The sequence below is a fragment of the Scomber japonicus genome, chromosome 14 (assembly GCF_027409825.1).
Source record: "Scomber japonicus isolate fScoJap1 chromosome 14, fScoJap1.pri, whole genome shotgun sequence".
Classification (NCBI taxonomy): Eukaryota; Metazoa; Chordata; class Actinopteri; order Scombriformes; family Scombridae; genus Scomber; species Scomber japonicus.
This window is the reverse complement of record NC_070591.1, coordinates 3,147,012-3,163,867: the sequence shown is the minus strand read 5'-3', so window position 1 is coordinate 3,163,867 and position 16,856 is coordinate 3,147,012. Positions and strand designations below refer to the sequence as shown.

The window sequence follows — 16,856 nt, the reverse complement described above, 5'->3', positions numbered from 1 at the left end:
CTGTTAAATGAAGCCGTTACACTACCAAACACTCACCTGTAGACTAGCTGGTCAACATAGTGGAGCTTTTTGGCCCACTTCCTTCCTTTCTTTCCTTAATTCCTTCTTACCTTACTTCCTTCCTTCCTTCCATCTTTCCTTCCTGTCTTGTTTTCCTACTTCTTTCCTTCCTTCCTTCCTTCCTTCCTTCCATCTGTCTTTCTTCCATCCTTCCTTCCTTCCATCTGTCTTTCTTCCCTTTCTTCTATCTTTCCTTCCTGTCTTCCTTCTTCTCTTCCTTCCTTCCTTCTTCTCTTTCTTCAATCTTTCCTTCCTGTCTTCTTTTCCTTCCTTCCTTCCTTATTGTTAATGATCCCAGGCCCCCATTTAACCAGATTTAAGCTATGAGGGACCATAAATATAACTCCACAAGTAATTACTGATGTTATAAAAGGGAGGCTGCTGAATGAATATCAAGTAAAAAGATGAATATAAGTCAGAGTTTAATGTTTCTGATGCCAACTAGTCAGTGATAAAGATAATTATTTGATTAACACTGCCATGTTTCTCTTCTTTCTTCTCATCATGAAACCAAATCAAGGTTTTAAATAAGAGAATAATTAACAATGGGACCAACTTATAGAAATATTAACCAATATAGAAGTCATTAAATCATCTCTGGAACAAAAACTTTACATTTTGATGATCATGTTGACTTCTAATGGAGGTTTTTTTGGGGGGACCAATACACCAAATTCCTACAATATGAATTAAAAATGCTTTTCATGCTTCAATCTGCCGTCTGTGCCTTCTCACGCTGCCTTTAACCCTGATGAAGCTCAGACTAAAGATGGAAGGTTTTACAAATGAAATGTTTTATACAACATCATTTTGTATAGTGTAAACAATCCTATTGTTACAGTTTGTATTATGTAGATGTAATATATGTACAATGATATCTGTGAGTCCTGAAAGTGTTTTATTACTGTCTATTTATATATAAAAAAATACATTAAAATAACTTAAAATAATCTGAATGAGTTTTTTTATTTTCTTCATTTAATAGTTTTCATATTAATGCAGAAATGTTTTACTGGGATTCAACAGTTAATTAGCTGATTAATCACAGATGAAGCAGCAGGATTTGTGTGTTTTTGTCTGTTTTAAAACTTAAAGTGAACTCATTATAATTAATAAATGGATCCCTGCAGGTTTCCAATAGGAGGGAACAGGATTGGGTGTCATACTCATCTTCCGCCACCAGAGGGCGCCGCGGTTTAACCCTTAAACAGGCAACGTGCACCAGGAGATACACACTCTTTATCCTTCCTGTTGTCCTCCCGGGTCCTTCCTCTGTCCTTCCTTCCTTCCTTCCTTCCTTCATCTGTCCTTCCTTCCTTCCTTCCTTCCTTCCTTCATCTGTCCTTCCTCCCTTCCTTCCTTCCTTCCTTAGATCTAAGTTCAGCTGTTAGGATAAATGTTCCCTCCTTCTGTCCTTTCTTCCTTCCTTCATCTGTCCTTCCTTTCTTCCTTCCTTCATCTGTCCTTCCTTTCTTCCTTCCTTCCTTCTTCCGTCCTTTCCTTCCTTCCTTCTTCCCTCCTTTCCTTCCTTCCTTCCTTACTTTAGGTGCAAATGGCATAACTAGTAAGGATTTTTTACATCTAATTTTCCACTCCTGCCTGTTTAAGGGTTCAGGATTTGTGTGTTTTTGTCTGTTTTAAAACTCATTATAATTAATAAATGGATCCCTGCAGGTTTCCAGTAGGAGAGAACAGGATTGGGTGTCATACTCATCTTCCGCCACCAGAGGGCGCCGCGGTTTAAAAAGCCTTCGTACTGAACGTTTCTGAATGAGGGTGAGACGTTACTGGAGTAAACCACCTGACATTAAGATGAGAGGAATGTTCATTGTGTTTCTCTTTCACACAATAAGTTTATAATAAAACAATCATCTTCTTATTTTATAAAGTATGAAGACGGAGAGATAGATGAACTCAACACGTGGCTGTTAGGTTCCTGCTAAGGTCGTATTGATCGTCTCAGTCTCTTGGTTGGTTATCACGTGTTGATATATTACTGCGGCGTCATTTCCACTTTTCAAAATCCCGTTTGAGACCCCCCACACACACTTTCAGATATATGAGATCTTATCTGTTAACCACACAGACAGTCAGCTTCTGTAGACGGGGCGCGCGCTTTCAACTTTCAAACCAGACGGCTGCTGTCATCCACTGATTGTTTTCGCGGTTTCGGTACTTTGATGAACTAATAATGAAACTCTAACAGTCGCAGAGGAGTGAGGACAGTTAAGGGAACCTGAAGTGAGATTGTTCAGCAACTGATCCTCCCTCTGTTCCACTTCTTACTGTTAACAGTGTTAGTCATTAATAGATAGAGCCGAGCCGTAGCTAGTGATACTGAGACTCACTGTCACACTAGAAAACTTTTATTTCAAGTGAAAAAAGAAGAAAGGGAAAACTTTTACATGGGCTATTGGTGAAAATGCATTAAAGGGAGATTTCACCGTTTTTTAAATCTATTCCTGCTGCATGGTGTAAAGCAGTCTACATATGACTGACACGCTGTTATAACAGTAAGAAGTGGAAAACAACGAAGTTGATCAGTTGCTCAACAATAAGCAGACTCTCTAGCTGCTGGTTAATGTTAGACTCACACACGATGACTGAATATGATCATAACTAGAGGACAGATGAGGTGGAGCTGCCTCAAGACAAAGAGGGTGAGACAGAGGGAAGCAGCAGAAGCACAAAGTTCATGAAATGCAAATTATATTAAACAGAAACAGAAAATAAAATGCTTCTCTCAAGTCTTGTCAAGTCTATCTGCTCCTCTATTAGAAACTTTTTTTAGTATTATACTTTATAGCAGAATATATCATTATGAAAAACTTCATTATTTCCTGGATGTTGTATCACCACAGTCCCTAAATGTATAAAATACAGGAAATAGGATTCAAATTCAAGGACCCCTTGTGTCCCCCTCACTTCTCAAACCACCCTTGTATAAACATATGGTGTTAGCCTATAGATCAAGTCCTTTTTTCTTTTTAGAGTAAAACGAGCAGGAAACCAGGTCCAGACTCCTCCAGACCAGATGTGAAGCTCAGAGCAGTCAGAGAGGTTCAAATGCACAATATTGTTTTATAAGAATTTAAAAAAAAAAAAAAAAAAAAAAAAAAGATGTTTTCCTCTGAATGTTATCTTGATGCAGTAGATATGTGTGTTTTAGGTTGTTGCGAAACATTTTAAATTCATTTCAGAGATAAACTACTACGGAAGGGTGTTGCTGCTACGCCAGAAAAATAAAACGACACCGTCATAACGTGAAAGTTTCATATCACGTTTTAACTTGAGACTCAATTTAAATGAGCCACATGCTATCCGTCTCCTCATTCTACTATAAGTTGTAACCTACTTCATGGTTGGATTGAGACATGATGAGATCCAGCTGTTACTGATCACAGTGATGATATGTGATCAATATGTTTAAATGAATGAAGCTGTATACGGAGGGTCTGTCTCATTCCTCCAGCTGTTTACAGCAGCATGAATGAGTCAGACCCTTTTAATGTAGTTTTTAATTGACCTGTAGGAGGAGCCACCACAGTCCACAACAACTAACACACTGAGAGGAGCGCTCATGTTGAGGTGTGACTCTTTTTACAGATCTCTGTCCGTATAGCCTTCATGGCCGCAGCGAGTTTTAACCACATAGAGCCTCATTTATAACAGCTGCATGAAAATAATCCCGTCATACAGAGTAAAGGTTATGATCAGATGTGTGCTCCTCTCAACACACCAGCAGCGGACTGATTCGTGACAGAGTGAACAGTCAGTCCTCCTCTGCTTGAGACCAAATATGACTTTCACGTTATAATGTGAAACTTAAAACGTTACTGAAGCATTTTTATTTTTGTGGCGTGGCAGCAAGACGTTTCCGTTCACTACATTGTTTTTATTTTTGTCCTTTTAAATAACACAGACTACCTAACTCATGATGAGGACGGTTATTTTACAGTTCATTAATGAGAGTATAAAACCTCTTTATTCTTACCTGACACTTTAGACTTCCATTACACATGTTCACAGTTCATCTATTCGAGGTTTATGAGGAATTCAAAGGAAAATTAAAAAAGTGTAACTACCAACCTCGTATACAGAAATATTACATTGGTAATTAAATTGGTTATCTTTCTTACATGTAACCTATTTTTATTTATTTAAAATATTTTGGGCTTTAAGTTTTGATTTATATATTTGATATTGTTTTGAATCGCACTGAGCAATAGTTTGGATTTGCAGCCGTGTCGATGTGTAGTTTGGATTCTTGTTTTGAATTACACACAAATGCAAAATGTAAATTAGAGATGTTTTGCCATGTTTACTTTTCATTTGTGATTGACTCCAAATACCCGATGTTAATCATACCTGTATAATCATTTCAAGCAGATGACCATGGTAGCGACCGGCATCAGAATTAGGCTACATCGGCTCAGGAGGAAGATTTATCTAAGATTGGTGGTTCGATTCCCGGCTCCTCCAGTCCACATGTCGATGTGGGCAAGAACCCCACATTGTTCCCGTTGATGTGTATGTATGAGTGGTTAGTCTCCTCCCGATGAGCAGGTTGGTACTCCGTGTGGTAGCTCCTGTCATCAGTGTGTGAATGTGTGTGAATGGTTGAATGAGTCATGTAGTGTGAAAAGCGGTTTTAGCTGTCAGAAAGACTAGAAAGTGTCCATTTACCATTTACCATTTACCATTTAAATCTCCGCCTTCCTCTAAGAGAGTTCATTCATGTTTTCCACAGTCCACACCCACAATCATCCAATTATCCAATCACAACTAAACCGCCACGTTTGAACCAATCTCCACAAAAATCTACATGTATGTTTCAGAGACGCCAGTGTGGTGGAAGGTCAGTGGAGGAGAGAAACGCCAGCTTTACTTTCACATTATAAGTGTGGAGGCAGCAGCAGACCCTGGACTCAGTACAGGAGGAGGAATTCTGGTGGATTGTGTATTTCCCAAGCTGAGTTTTCCCAGGAGTTTCCGGTCTTCTTGGTCTTGATGGAGCTAAGGCCGATGCCTGACTGACTGATTGACCACCGTGAGTACCTGCTGTATGTACAGTATTGGTGTATGTATTGTACAAAGTAAGGCTGGGCCATATGGAGAAAATCAAGTATCACAGTATTTTTAACCAAATACCTCGATATTGATATTGCAATCATATAGAGATGTCTCTTGATGCTCCCACAAAATATTTGTGCTATGACATTTTTGCTAAATAATCATTGTTAATGTAGATATAATGACAAAATGGGTAAAAGGTAAATAACAGAACAGCTAGAACAGTCTGTTAAGTTCAGATAATTACATATTCTATATAATGCAGCATTTAAAACCAGGAAAAGAAACTCTGATGACATATCACAATATTAAGATGTCCTAAATCTAAGATGATATATAGTCTCATATCATGATATCAACATAATATCGATATATTGCCCAGCCCTAGTACATAGTAACAGTTACCCAAGCAAAGCAGGGGGTCTGAGGGTATTTCCCAGCAAATCTGATGAGTGGGATGAGGCTAACTACTAAATGACGATGACTTGACTGGGTTGGTTGGTTGGTTGGTTGGTTGGTTGGGGGTTTGGGGACAGCTAAAGGAGGGATTACATGGTATAGTAAGATCATTTCGAGTAAATGCTAAAAACAGCATTGTGTGTGCAAAGAGGTGTTAAACCCCTGGGACGGTGAGGTGCTGTGAGGACAGGAAATCAGAGAGTGAGATAGAAAGGATGTGTTAAAGATAGGTTATTGCATGCAAAAGCTTTCACAATGTCAAGAAAACAGGAAATGTTTGTGTTCTGGCTGATGATGTAAATATGATATGATTAGTGGGGTTTTTTGGGTTTCTTGCAGTAAACCACTTCAGTTCAGTTTAGGTGATGCATAAGTCCCAGCAAATCTGACAAGTGGGATGATGCTAATTGCGAATTTACAATGACCTGACTGTGGTTGGCTGGTTGGGGGTTTGGAGGGGGATTATCTGATATTGTGGTCATTTAGAGTAAAAACAGGATTATATGTGCAAAGAGTTACTAAAGCACAGGAAGACGAGGTGCAACATATACAGGAAATCATAGCAAGCCTCTGTGGAGTGAGAAGGTGATGTGTGAAAGTTTCTTCTGTGCAAAAACCTCCACAATGTGGAAAAAAACACAACAGGAAATGTTTGTGGTCTGGTTGATGACGTCTGTGTACAAATATGAGATATACGATGGATTTCTTGGGGTTTTTTTGCAATAAACTACTTCAATTCTACAAGTCGACCCATGAGTCTGATTTTTAACCCTGTGAGATACAACATCCTTCATTCCAGCACATGTTTTACAAACTGCTGCAGTAAAATGTCTGGACAATAAGTCAAATGGTCCTTTTAATATAATCTGCAACATATCTTCTCCCACTCAGTCCAGTTTAACAAATAACTGGCAACTGGTGGACTGATGAAAACTATAATCACATTTTATATTAACGTTTCTTTTTTACTTTTTAATGGGGATAAATACATACGAAAAGAATACTTAGAATAAGTTAAATTAGTTAAGTTAAAGGTTCCTCTATGATATTTTATAAACTCAAAAACAAGTCTTTGATAATGTTCTCACGAAGAGTTTCATGACAACAGGAAGCATGATTTAAACCACAGATAGCTGCTAACTGTCACTTGTGCAGGAAGCATGACACCAATTATAATGTGTTAAAGTTCTGTGGAATCTGCATGTGCATGTGTTACAACTGCTGTAGTTATATGAAAATCATGTTGACTCATTTACACTCTGCAGTTTTATCTGAAGCTCCATATATGGCTTGTGTGAATGTTGGTGAAAGACATTCAAATACTGAACTTCCTCTTTGTTCTAAGGTGGAAAGGAAATCAGAATGCACATCATGAGACAGAAGGAACTGCGCAGAAGGCTTTGCGCAGATATAAATCCAGACATGCTTCCTGCTCAGCGTTAGTCTGTGAACATGGAGAAACTGACAGGGTGTTTTCTGCTGGTGCTGCTGAGCTCTGTGGTAGCTGAAGATAAGTTCATCGGGGACGGAGGTACACTGGAGCTGACGCCTAAAGTCTCCGGTAACATTACCACCATCAAGTGGAAACTCAACCAAAATACGGTAAATTGGGAGAGAGGAGAAACTCTGACGTACCCTGACACGTTTAAAGGCCGAACAACCCTGAATACAAAAACTGGAAGATTGAATATCACAAACATGACTCCAGCTGACAGTGGGGAGTATTCAGTGAAAATCAACAGTGCGATGGAGCCTGCACTGACCTACACTGTAAAAGTGATCAAGGAGGTGCCTCAGCCTGTTGTGGGGTTAAACCCACTGACATGTTCTGATGCATCGAAAAGCTGCACCCTGGTCTGTGAGAAAAAGTCTGACGAAGCTGTGGCTTTGGCTGAAGCTGAACCTGTCACCTACAGCTGGAAGATGGGAGAAGGAGTGTGGATGAATGGGGAGAAGAGCAGGACCATCACCAATGATAAGGAGACACAAGGTGTGGAAACGTTCTCCTGCCGGATGAAGAACCCGATCAGTGAGAAACCCAGTGACCCCATACCCAACCCTTTCTCCAAAACAAAGGCTTCAGCCCATTCTGGAGTTGCTGGATCTGTTTCTGTGGATCTGCTTGTTGTCGTCTTGGCTGCTGTGTTTGGTGCAGGATTTTAAACTAAAGGCTAAACTTTCATTGAAGAAGATCCTGCAGACTCTGAACTTTGGATTTAAATTTTCAGAGGCTGTCATGAGATCTCTGCTCATCTGTCTCTTTTCTCTTTTGGGGTTTTTTTTGTGCTTGATGTGGCGAAAAACAATGTAATGATCAGAAAAGGTGATGATGTGGCTGACATGGACGATCGCTTTCATTTCCTGATAAAGCCGTCAGTCCTCCAGTCAGGGAGCTAGTGTGTTGTGATCAGCAGTTAAATATAAAAACAAGATTTTGTTTGCTTTTTTAAAAAATTGATTTTTTTAAACAGTGCTGTATCTGTACGTATATTTTCTACCGCTGTCAGTTTTTACATATTTCCATTATTATAATGTTTTTTTCTATTTTTGATTGTGACACAGTTAATCAAAGTGAGCTTCTAAAAGAAAAATATATAAAACAAAATAGAAACGAACATTTTCATGATGAATCAAAATGTGTTATTGTTATTGTTGTTTTGGATTTATCTCATATTTTAATCTTCACATGTGAATTTAAAAATATTTCTAACAGTACTAACATGCTTGCAAAAAAACATTTAATAAAAAAATATTCTGCTTTTAATAATAATGAGTGTGTTTGTATTTGTTTGTTTAAAGCATCTATCAGACAGAGTTCAGTGTTCAAACAAACATCAGTCTGCTGCTGGAGTTGGATCATCATCATAGATAAAGTTCTTCTTTTGTTAAGACATGTGTTTAACTGTAGTAGCTGATGGCTGCCAGTCCAGTTTTATGAATATGAACAAAGATGAACCACAGAGTTTTATTTTAGCATCACTTTTATTCACAATTATTTATAAATGAATTAGGAGGAAACCTTAGGAACAGTACAATTCAACCGTATGCAGACGACATTATTCTCTGCACCACAGCACCCTCTGCTGGTCAAACTGTACAACATATCCATTCATCTTAAATTACTGTTAAACATGGTTTTAAAAAATAAGTTTTTTTAATAATAATATTTCTTTCTTTTGAAGAGCTTCATGATAACAGTAAACAGTCAAACTACAGACAGTTGGTAACTCTCTTTGCTTTGTGATAAAGGCAACAGGAAGGATGAGGTTTGAAGTGTGACTGACTGTTTCACACTTCAACAATGTGATCTATCATGTGATAAAGCACAGTGGTGTCTGCATGTGATACAGATTCTGTACATGCATGAAAACCTTGTTTAAAGTCACATATTTATATCTGATGCTGTTTGGCATGAGTGAATATTAAGTGTTAGAAAGATACTCAGATATGATTATAATTTAAATGCTAATGATAAAGGTTCTGTTTGTTATAACGCAGAAAGAAAAAACAAATGAATACCATGATGCAGAAGGAAGTGTGCACAGGGCGTTCTGCAGATATAAAATCAGACATTCTTCCTGTTCTATGTTAATCTGTGAACATGGAAAAACTGACGAGGTGTTTTATGTCAATGCTGTTTTCCAACGTCAGGACCGAGAGCTGTCCTGGGTTACATCAAGCACTGCATGGACACTGTCACTGTTGACAAATGCATCCAGGTTTATCCCAACAAGAAACCCTGGATGATTAAAGCTCAGGAAGAGGAACATCGCCTTCAGGTCTGGTGATGGGGCGCTGTACAGTGCTGCTAGAGCCAATCTGAAGAGAGGCATCAGAGAGGCCAAGGCTGCCTACATGAGGAGGATTGAGGACTGTCTCCAGAGCAATGACTCCAGGCAGGTGTGGCAGGGGGTCCAGCACATCACCAACTAAAGACCCAGTAACATCTCATCTGTTGTTGGTGACGCCTCACTGACAGAGGAGCTGAACCACTTCTTCGTCCGCCTTGAGGTGGAGTCACCAGCGGCAGCCACACTACATACAAGCCCACAACAGTCACATCCTCAAGGTGGAGGAGCACGAGGTGAGGTCCACGCTGAGGGCTGTGAACCCGAGGAAAGCTGCAGGACCTGACGGTGTCTCTGGACAGGTGCTGATGGACTGTGCGGACCAGCTAGCTGGAGTCTTCACCAAGACCTTTAACCAGTCACTGTCTCAGTCTGCCGTCCCTTCCTGCCTGAAGTCCTCCACAATTGTCCCACTCCCGAAGAAGAACAACACCAGCAGCCTGAGTGATTACCGACCAGTAGCTCTTACACCTGTCATTATGAAGTGCTTTGAGAAACTCACAATTATTTATAAATGAATTAGGAGGAAACCTTAGGAACAGTACAATTCATCCGTATGCAGACGACATTATTCTCTGCACCACAGCACCCTCTGCTGGTCAAACTGTACAACATATTCATTAATCTTAAATTACTGTTAAACATGGATGTAAAAAAGCAAAAGACAAACTTTATGGCATTTAAAAAAACTTTGATTGCTTAAAACCTTTCACAGTACTGTGTGTTAAAATGAACCTGAACAGAAAGTGACTACAAGATGTTTATTTTATAAAAGTTAAAAGTTGCCCTTTGGTATTTCATAAACTCAATAACCACTTTTCTTTTGAAGAGCTTCATGATGACAGTAAACAGTCAAACCACAGACAGTTGGTAACTCACCTGGGTTTGTGATGCAAGCTACAGGAAGGACGAGGTTTTTTAGCATGACTGACCTACTAACATTCATTAATGTGATCTATAACACAGCTGCTGTACATGCATTAAAACATATTTATATCTGATGCTGTTTGGCATGAGTGAATGTTAAGTGTTAGAAAGATACTCAGATATTATTAAAATGTAATCATAATGATAAACGTCCTGTTTGTTATAAAGCAGAAAGAAACATCAAAAGTATACCTCAATGCGGAAGGAACTGGGCACAGGGCGTTGTGTAGATATAGATTCAGACATTCTTCCTGTTCTGTGTTAATCTGTGAACATGGAGAAACTGACGAGGTGTTTCATGTCGGTGCTGCTGCTGTCTGCGGTGCTGAGCTCTGGTTTAACTGAAGAGAAGTTTTTCGGTGAAGGAGGTACACTGGAGCTGAGGCCTGACTTCTCCAGTGAGATCAACACTGTCACATGGAAACTAAACAACAAGCTGGTGGCAGAATGGTTGAAAACGATAAATGCTGTAACGTACTACCACGTGTTTGAAGGCCGAACAACCCTGAACAAAGTAACTGGAACATTGAATATCACAAACAAGAGTCCAGCTGACAGTGGGGTGTATTCAGTGGAAATCAACAACATGGTCCTGCCTGAGAGATATAATGTAAAAGCGATCAAGGAGGTGCCTCAGCCTGCTGTGGAGTTAAACCTACTGTCATGTTCTGATGCATCAGACAACTGTACTCTGCTCTGTGAGGGAAAGTCTGACGAAGCTGTGGCTTTGGCTGAAGCTGAACCTGTCACCTACAGCTGGAGGATGGGAGACAGAGAGTGGATGGATGCGGAGAAGATCAGAACCATCACCAATGATGAGGAGACACAACGTGTGGAAACGTTCTCCTGCCGGATGAAGAACCCGATCAGTGAGAAACAAAGTGACCCCATACCCAACCCTTTCTACAGAGAAGATCCTCCAGAAGGTCTTTTCTACAAAGTATTTCCTAATCTCTCTCATTTCGAGAATAAACTGATTATAGGGCTTATCATACTCTTAGGAGCTCTGGTCATCTGGTGTCTCGGGTGGTGTTGTGCTGAGTTGTGTTCATGTCTAATCAGAAAAGATGATGATGACGATGATGACAATGATGACGATGATGATGATGATAATGATGACAATGATGATGATGATGATAATGATGACATTGATTATGATGATGGTGCAGTTTGAAATGGATGCCTCATTGCTTGATGAAGATTAAAGCGTGTCAGTCCTCCAGTCAGGGAGGTAATGTGTTGTTCTCAGCAGTTAAATATAAAAACAAAATCTCTTTGCTTTTTTTAAATTGCTCTTTTAAACAATGATGTATATCTGTATGAATATTTTCTGCTACTTTTAGTTTTACATATTTCCATTTTTTTTCTCTTTTTGATTGTGACATTTCATCAAAGTGAGTCTTTAAAAGAAAAGTAGAAAGTAGTAAAATAGAAATGAATGTTTTATTATTGTTTTTTGAAGCTTTTATGTTTGTTTTGGATAGATTTGATACATTTTAATGATCAAGTGTGAAACTAAAATTGTTTTTCTAATAGTGCTTAAATACTTATTTGCAAAAACATTGAATAAAAGAAAATATTCTGCTTTTAACAATAATGAGTGTGTTTGTATTTGTTTGTTTAAAGCATCTATCAGACAGAGTTCAGTGTTCAAACAAACATCAGTCTGCTGCTGGAGTTGGATCATCATCATAGATAAAGTTCTTCTTTTGTTAAGACATGTGTTTAACTGTAGTAGCTGATGGCTGCCAGTCCAGTTTTATGAATATGAACCAAGGTGAACCACAGAGTTGTATTTTAGCATCACTTTTATTCACAATTATTTATAAATGAATTAGGAGGAAACCTTAGGAACAGTACCATTCAACCGTATGCAGACGACATTATTCTCTGCACCACAGCGCCCTCTGCTGGTCAAACTACAACATATTCATTCATCTTAAATTACTGTTAAACATGGATGTAAAAAAGCAAAAGACAAACTTTATGGCATTTAAAAAAACTTTGATTGCTTAAAACCTTTCACAGTACTGTGTGTCACTGTGACTAACTACAAGATGTTTATTTTAGTTAAGTTAAAAGTTGCCCTTTGGTATTTCATAAACCCAATAACCATTTTTCTTTAGAAGAGCTTCATGATAACAGTAAACAGTCAAACCACAGACAGTTGGTAACTCACCTGGGTTTGTGATGCAAGCGACAGGAAGGATGAGGTTTTGAGCATGACTGACCTACTAATACTTCATTAATGTGATCTATAACACAGCTGCTGTACATGCATTAAAACATATGTATATCTGATGCTGTTTGGCATGAGTGAATGTTAAGTGTTAGAAAGATACTTGGATATTATTATAATTTAAATGCTAATGATAAACGTCCTGTTTGTTATAAAGCAGAAAGAAAAATCAAAAGTATACTGTTATGTATTGAGTTGAATTATGACCTGCTAAGGATACCGTTGTTATGTTGGAAATACCTGTTGCATACAACCGTCAACAGAGGGCAGTCTTGTACCAGAGTTAGTACAAAAAGTGAAATAAATCAGCCCAGTGAAGCAAGACGCAGTCTCCCGTTATTATTGGTTTAATAGCATATAAGTTGAAGTAATATCTATTAAGACACAATAAAGTGGCGACGAGGATAAAGAGGTGGATGCGTGTATCCTGTGTTCGTGGGGAGGAAGACTTTGAACCGGCCGGAGTTTGTTTTTCTCACCCTTTTTGTCGTGACTGTCGGAGGTTAGCAGAGGAGCTAACTAGCTTCACCGTCAAGGACACAGCGTGGCCGTCAGTAAACGGACGGAGCGTGAGTACAGTAAAAAGAGACTGGAGCAACTTGCTAATAAGCTAAAATGACTGGACTGGTCGGCAATGTGGGTCCCTATGATGAAAGGGAAGAGCAATGGAGCTCCTATACCGAGCGTTTTGCTTGCTTTGTCGAAGCAAATAGCATTGAAGATGGAAAGCTGGTGCCGACATTTTTGAGCGTGGTCGGGCCGAAGACGTTCAACTTGCTACGTTGTCTGGTTCAGCCAGATAAACCTGCGTCCAAAACCTACGACAGCATAGTGGCTACGCTAGCAGCTCACTTCGCACCGAAGCCCCTGTTAATTGCTGAACGCTTTCGTTTCCATAAGAGGAACCAGGAGGAAGGAGAGTCTGTAACAGTGTTTGTGGCTGCATTAAGGAAGCTGGCAGAACATTGTGAGTTTAATAATGTGCTAAACGACACCATCAGAGACAGACTTGTGTGCGGGCTGAGGAGTGAAGCGGCACAGAAACGCCTGCTGACTGAAAGTGCACTTACCTTGGAGAAGGCTGTTGAAATCAGTGTGTCCATGGAATTAGCCGCCAAGGAATCTCATCACCTCAATTCAAGTGCAAAGGTTCACAAGGTCTCCACAGAAGAAAAAGGAGCACAAAGCAAATGTTACAGATGTGACAACAGTGGACATTTTGCAGCTGAGTGTTGGAGTAAGGACATCAATTGCAGGAAGTGTGGAAAAAAAGGACACATTGAACGCGCTTGTAGAGGCAAAGGAACTGAAAAGAAACAAAAACAATGGAACGAAAGGCCAAAACACAGATTTAAAAAGGGACAGTCTGTACATAACATGCAGCAAACCCACGCCACTGCTGGGGACAGCAGCTCTTCAGAGGAGGCGACAGTGTACGTATTGTCAATTAGTGGAGAGTCAGATGGATACTGGGTCACTCCACTGCTGGATGGAAGTCCAGTGCGCATGGAAATCGACACAGGTTCAGCAGTCTCCCTTGTGTCAGAGACTGTTTACAAAGAGAAATTGCTGCACATACCCTTGAAGCCTTCCAGCCTCACCCTGCGGACCTACACTGGGGAGCCAGTGCCAACACAAGGCGTAATCCATGTCACCGTCCAGGTAAATGGCCAAACAGCTAAGCTACAATTGTATGTGGTTAAAGGAAATTTCCCCTCACTGTTGGGCCGCTCTTGGCTTAAGAAGCTCATCTTGGACTGGCCTGCAATCCGCATGCTGTGCAGAGGAGACTCAAGTCTGTCAGCTATTCTGAGCAAACACACAGAAGTCTTCAAGGAGGAGCTAGGAAGCATGAAAGGTATCACAGTTAAAGTGAACATCAAACCTGAGAGCACATCAAAGTTTTGTAAGGCAAGACCAGTTCCCTATGCAATAAAACCAAAAGTGGAAGCTGAGCTGGACTCTCTTGTCAGGAGTGGAGTGCTGGAACCTGTCAAACAGAGTGACTGGGCTACCCCAATAGTACCAGTCATGAAAAAGGATGAATCAGTGCGGGTATGTGGAGATTTCAAAGTCACGATCAATCCAGTACTGGAAGCTGAACAGTACCCACTGCCCCACATTGATGATCTGTTTGCTGGCTTGGCAGGAGGAGAAAAATTCAGCAAGATTGACCTCAACCAAGCCTACCTCCAGATGCACGTGGATGAAAAGTCAAGAGAACTACTGACAATAATCACCCACAAGGGCCTCTATCGATACTGCAGACTACCATTCGGGATAACATCAGCCCCGGCTATTTTCCAGCGTGCGATGGACCAGATATTGAGCGGACTGTCTGGAGTCCAATGCTATCTGGATGACATACTTGTCACTGGAAAAACAGATGAAGAGCATCTAACAAACCTGGATGCCACACTGCAGCGACTGGAGGACTACGGACTCAGAGTCCGCAAATCCAAATGTGAATTCTTCCAGACTTCAGTCGAGTACTTAGGGTACGTGATTGACTCAAGAGGTTTACACAAGGCGCCATCCAAGGTCAAGGCGATTGTAGACGCACCAGCACCTCAAAATGTGAGCCAGTTGCGCTCTTATCTTGGACTCCTAAACTACTATGGAAGGTTTATTCCAAATCTGTCCTCTCTGCTTAACCCACTACATCAGCTGTTGTGCCACAATAGACCCTGGAAATGGACACCACAGTGTGAGAGGGCATTCGTTCAGACAAAGACTGCACTGTTAGGGTCCGATGCCCTGACACATTTTGACCCCAAGCTGCCCTTACAACTTGCATGTGATGCATCCCCCTACGGGGTGGGTGCAGTTGTTTCTCACATCATGGCTAATGGTGAGGAGCGCCCCATAGCGTTTGCTTCACGCACCCTCAGCAAAGCAGAGAGCAGATATGCTCAAATTGAACGTGAAGCGCTGGGGATTGTCTTTGGGATCCGGAAGTTCCACCAATATCTTTTTGGAAGGAAGTTCATTCTCCTGACAGATCACCGCCCCCTGACGACAATTTTTGGACCCCACACAGGCATTCCGTCCTTGGCTGCTAGCCGCATGCAGAGATGGGCCTTATTGTTGTCTGCTCACACCTATGATATCAAGTACCGAAAGTCTGAGTTACATGCTAATGCAGACGGCTTATCCAGGCTACCCCTACCTGTGGACCATGGTGAGCCGCGTCAGGCTGACATCTTCTACTTCAGACAAGTGGAGGAAGTTCCTGTTACATCTGCTCAAGTGAGACGACAGACCAGTAAGGACCCAGTGCTATCAAGGCTACTGGATGCTGTGCTGAAAGGAGGAGGTGGGGATTTCCCGGAGCTAAAACCGTACATGACAAGATGGAACGAGATGTCTGTACAGGCAGGATGTCTTCTATGGGGACGCAGAGTGATTATCCCACCAGTGCTGCGAAAACGGGTACTGCAGCAGCTACATGTAGGCCACTGTGGTATTGTTCGCATGAAGGAGCTGGCCAGAAGCTACTTCTGGTGGCCAGGTCTTGATGGACAAATTGAAGAAACGGCCAGAACATGTCCATCATGTCAAGCAGTCCGCTGCATGCCACAGCCTGCCCCTCTTCATCCGTGGGAATGGCCAGGGGGTCCCTGGCGACGCCTTCATATTGACTTTGCTGGCCCATTTGAAGAGAGGATGTTTCTGGTGGCAGTGGACGCACATAGTAAGTGGCCAGAAGTGTCAATGATGAGATCGACCACGGCAGAGAAAACCATTGAGAAACTTGGTGAGATGTTCAGTCGATTTGGCTTTCCTGAACAACTGGTGAGCGATAATGGGCCCCAATTTATCTCACAAGAGTTTGAGAGATTCCTCGAGGCTAACGGGGTGCAACACATTCGCTCTTCTCCCTATCACCCCTCTACCAACGGACTGGCAGAGAGATTTGTTCAAAGCATGAAACACGCTTTAAAGGCCTCCCAGGGACAAGGCTCCCTCCATCAGCGGCTGAACAGTTTCCTGCTCTCCTACAGAAACATTCCACACTCAACCACAAAAGTTGCTCCTGCAGTACTCCTCATGAAGAAACAGCTCCGTACCAGCCTCGACCTTCTGAGACCACCTGACACTAAAGAGACTGTGCTACAAAAGCAACAAGCACAAGTGGAGAGACGCAAATCAAGATCAAAGGAAAGGATTTTCCACGCAGGTGATCAGGTACTTGCACGTAACTACACCAACGGTCCGAAATGGGTTCCTGCTACTGTCATAGCACAGAC

At 41.1% G+C, this 16,856-nt stretch overlaps 2 protein-coding genes across 2 annotated transcripts; both read left to right on the top strand.

Annotated features, from left to right (window-relative positions):
• Positions 1 to 7,044: 7,044 nt before the first annotated feature.
• On the top strand, positions 7,045 to 8,193 carry LOC128373263 (uncharacterized). The gene has a single exon (XM_053333552.1). The coding sequence runs from the start codon at positions 7,045 to 7,047 to the stop codon at positions 7,753 to 7,755; it is 711 nt and encodes a 236-aa protein (XP_053189527.1). The 3' UTR covers positions 7,756 to 8,193.
• A 2,417-nt stretch (positions 8,194 to 10,610) lies between these two features.
• Positions 10,611 to 11,438, top strand: LOC128373262 (SLAM family member 9-like). The gene is made up of 2 exons (XM_053333551.1): positions 10,611 to 11,307; positions 11,430 to 11,438. Exons 1-2 carry the CDS (start codon positions 10,642 to 10,644, stop codon positions 11,436 to 11,438), a joined length of 675 nt encoding a protein of 224 aa, XP_053189526.1. The 5' UTR covers positions 10,611 to 10,641.
• The last annotated feature ends 5,418 nt before the right edge of the window (positions 11,439 to 16,856 follow it).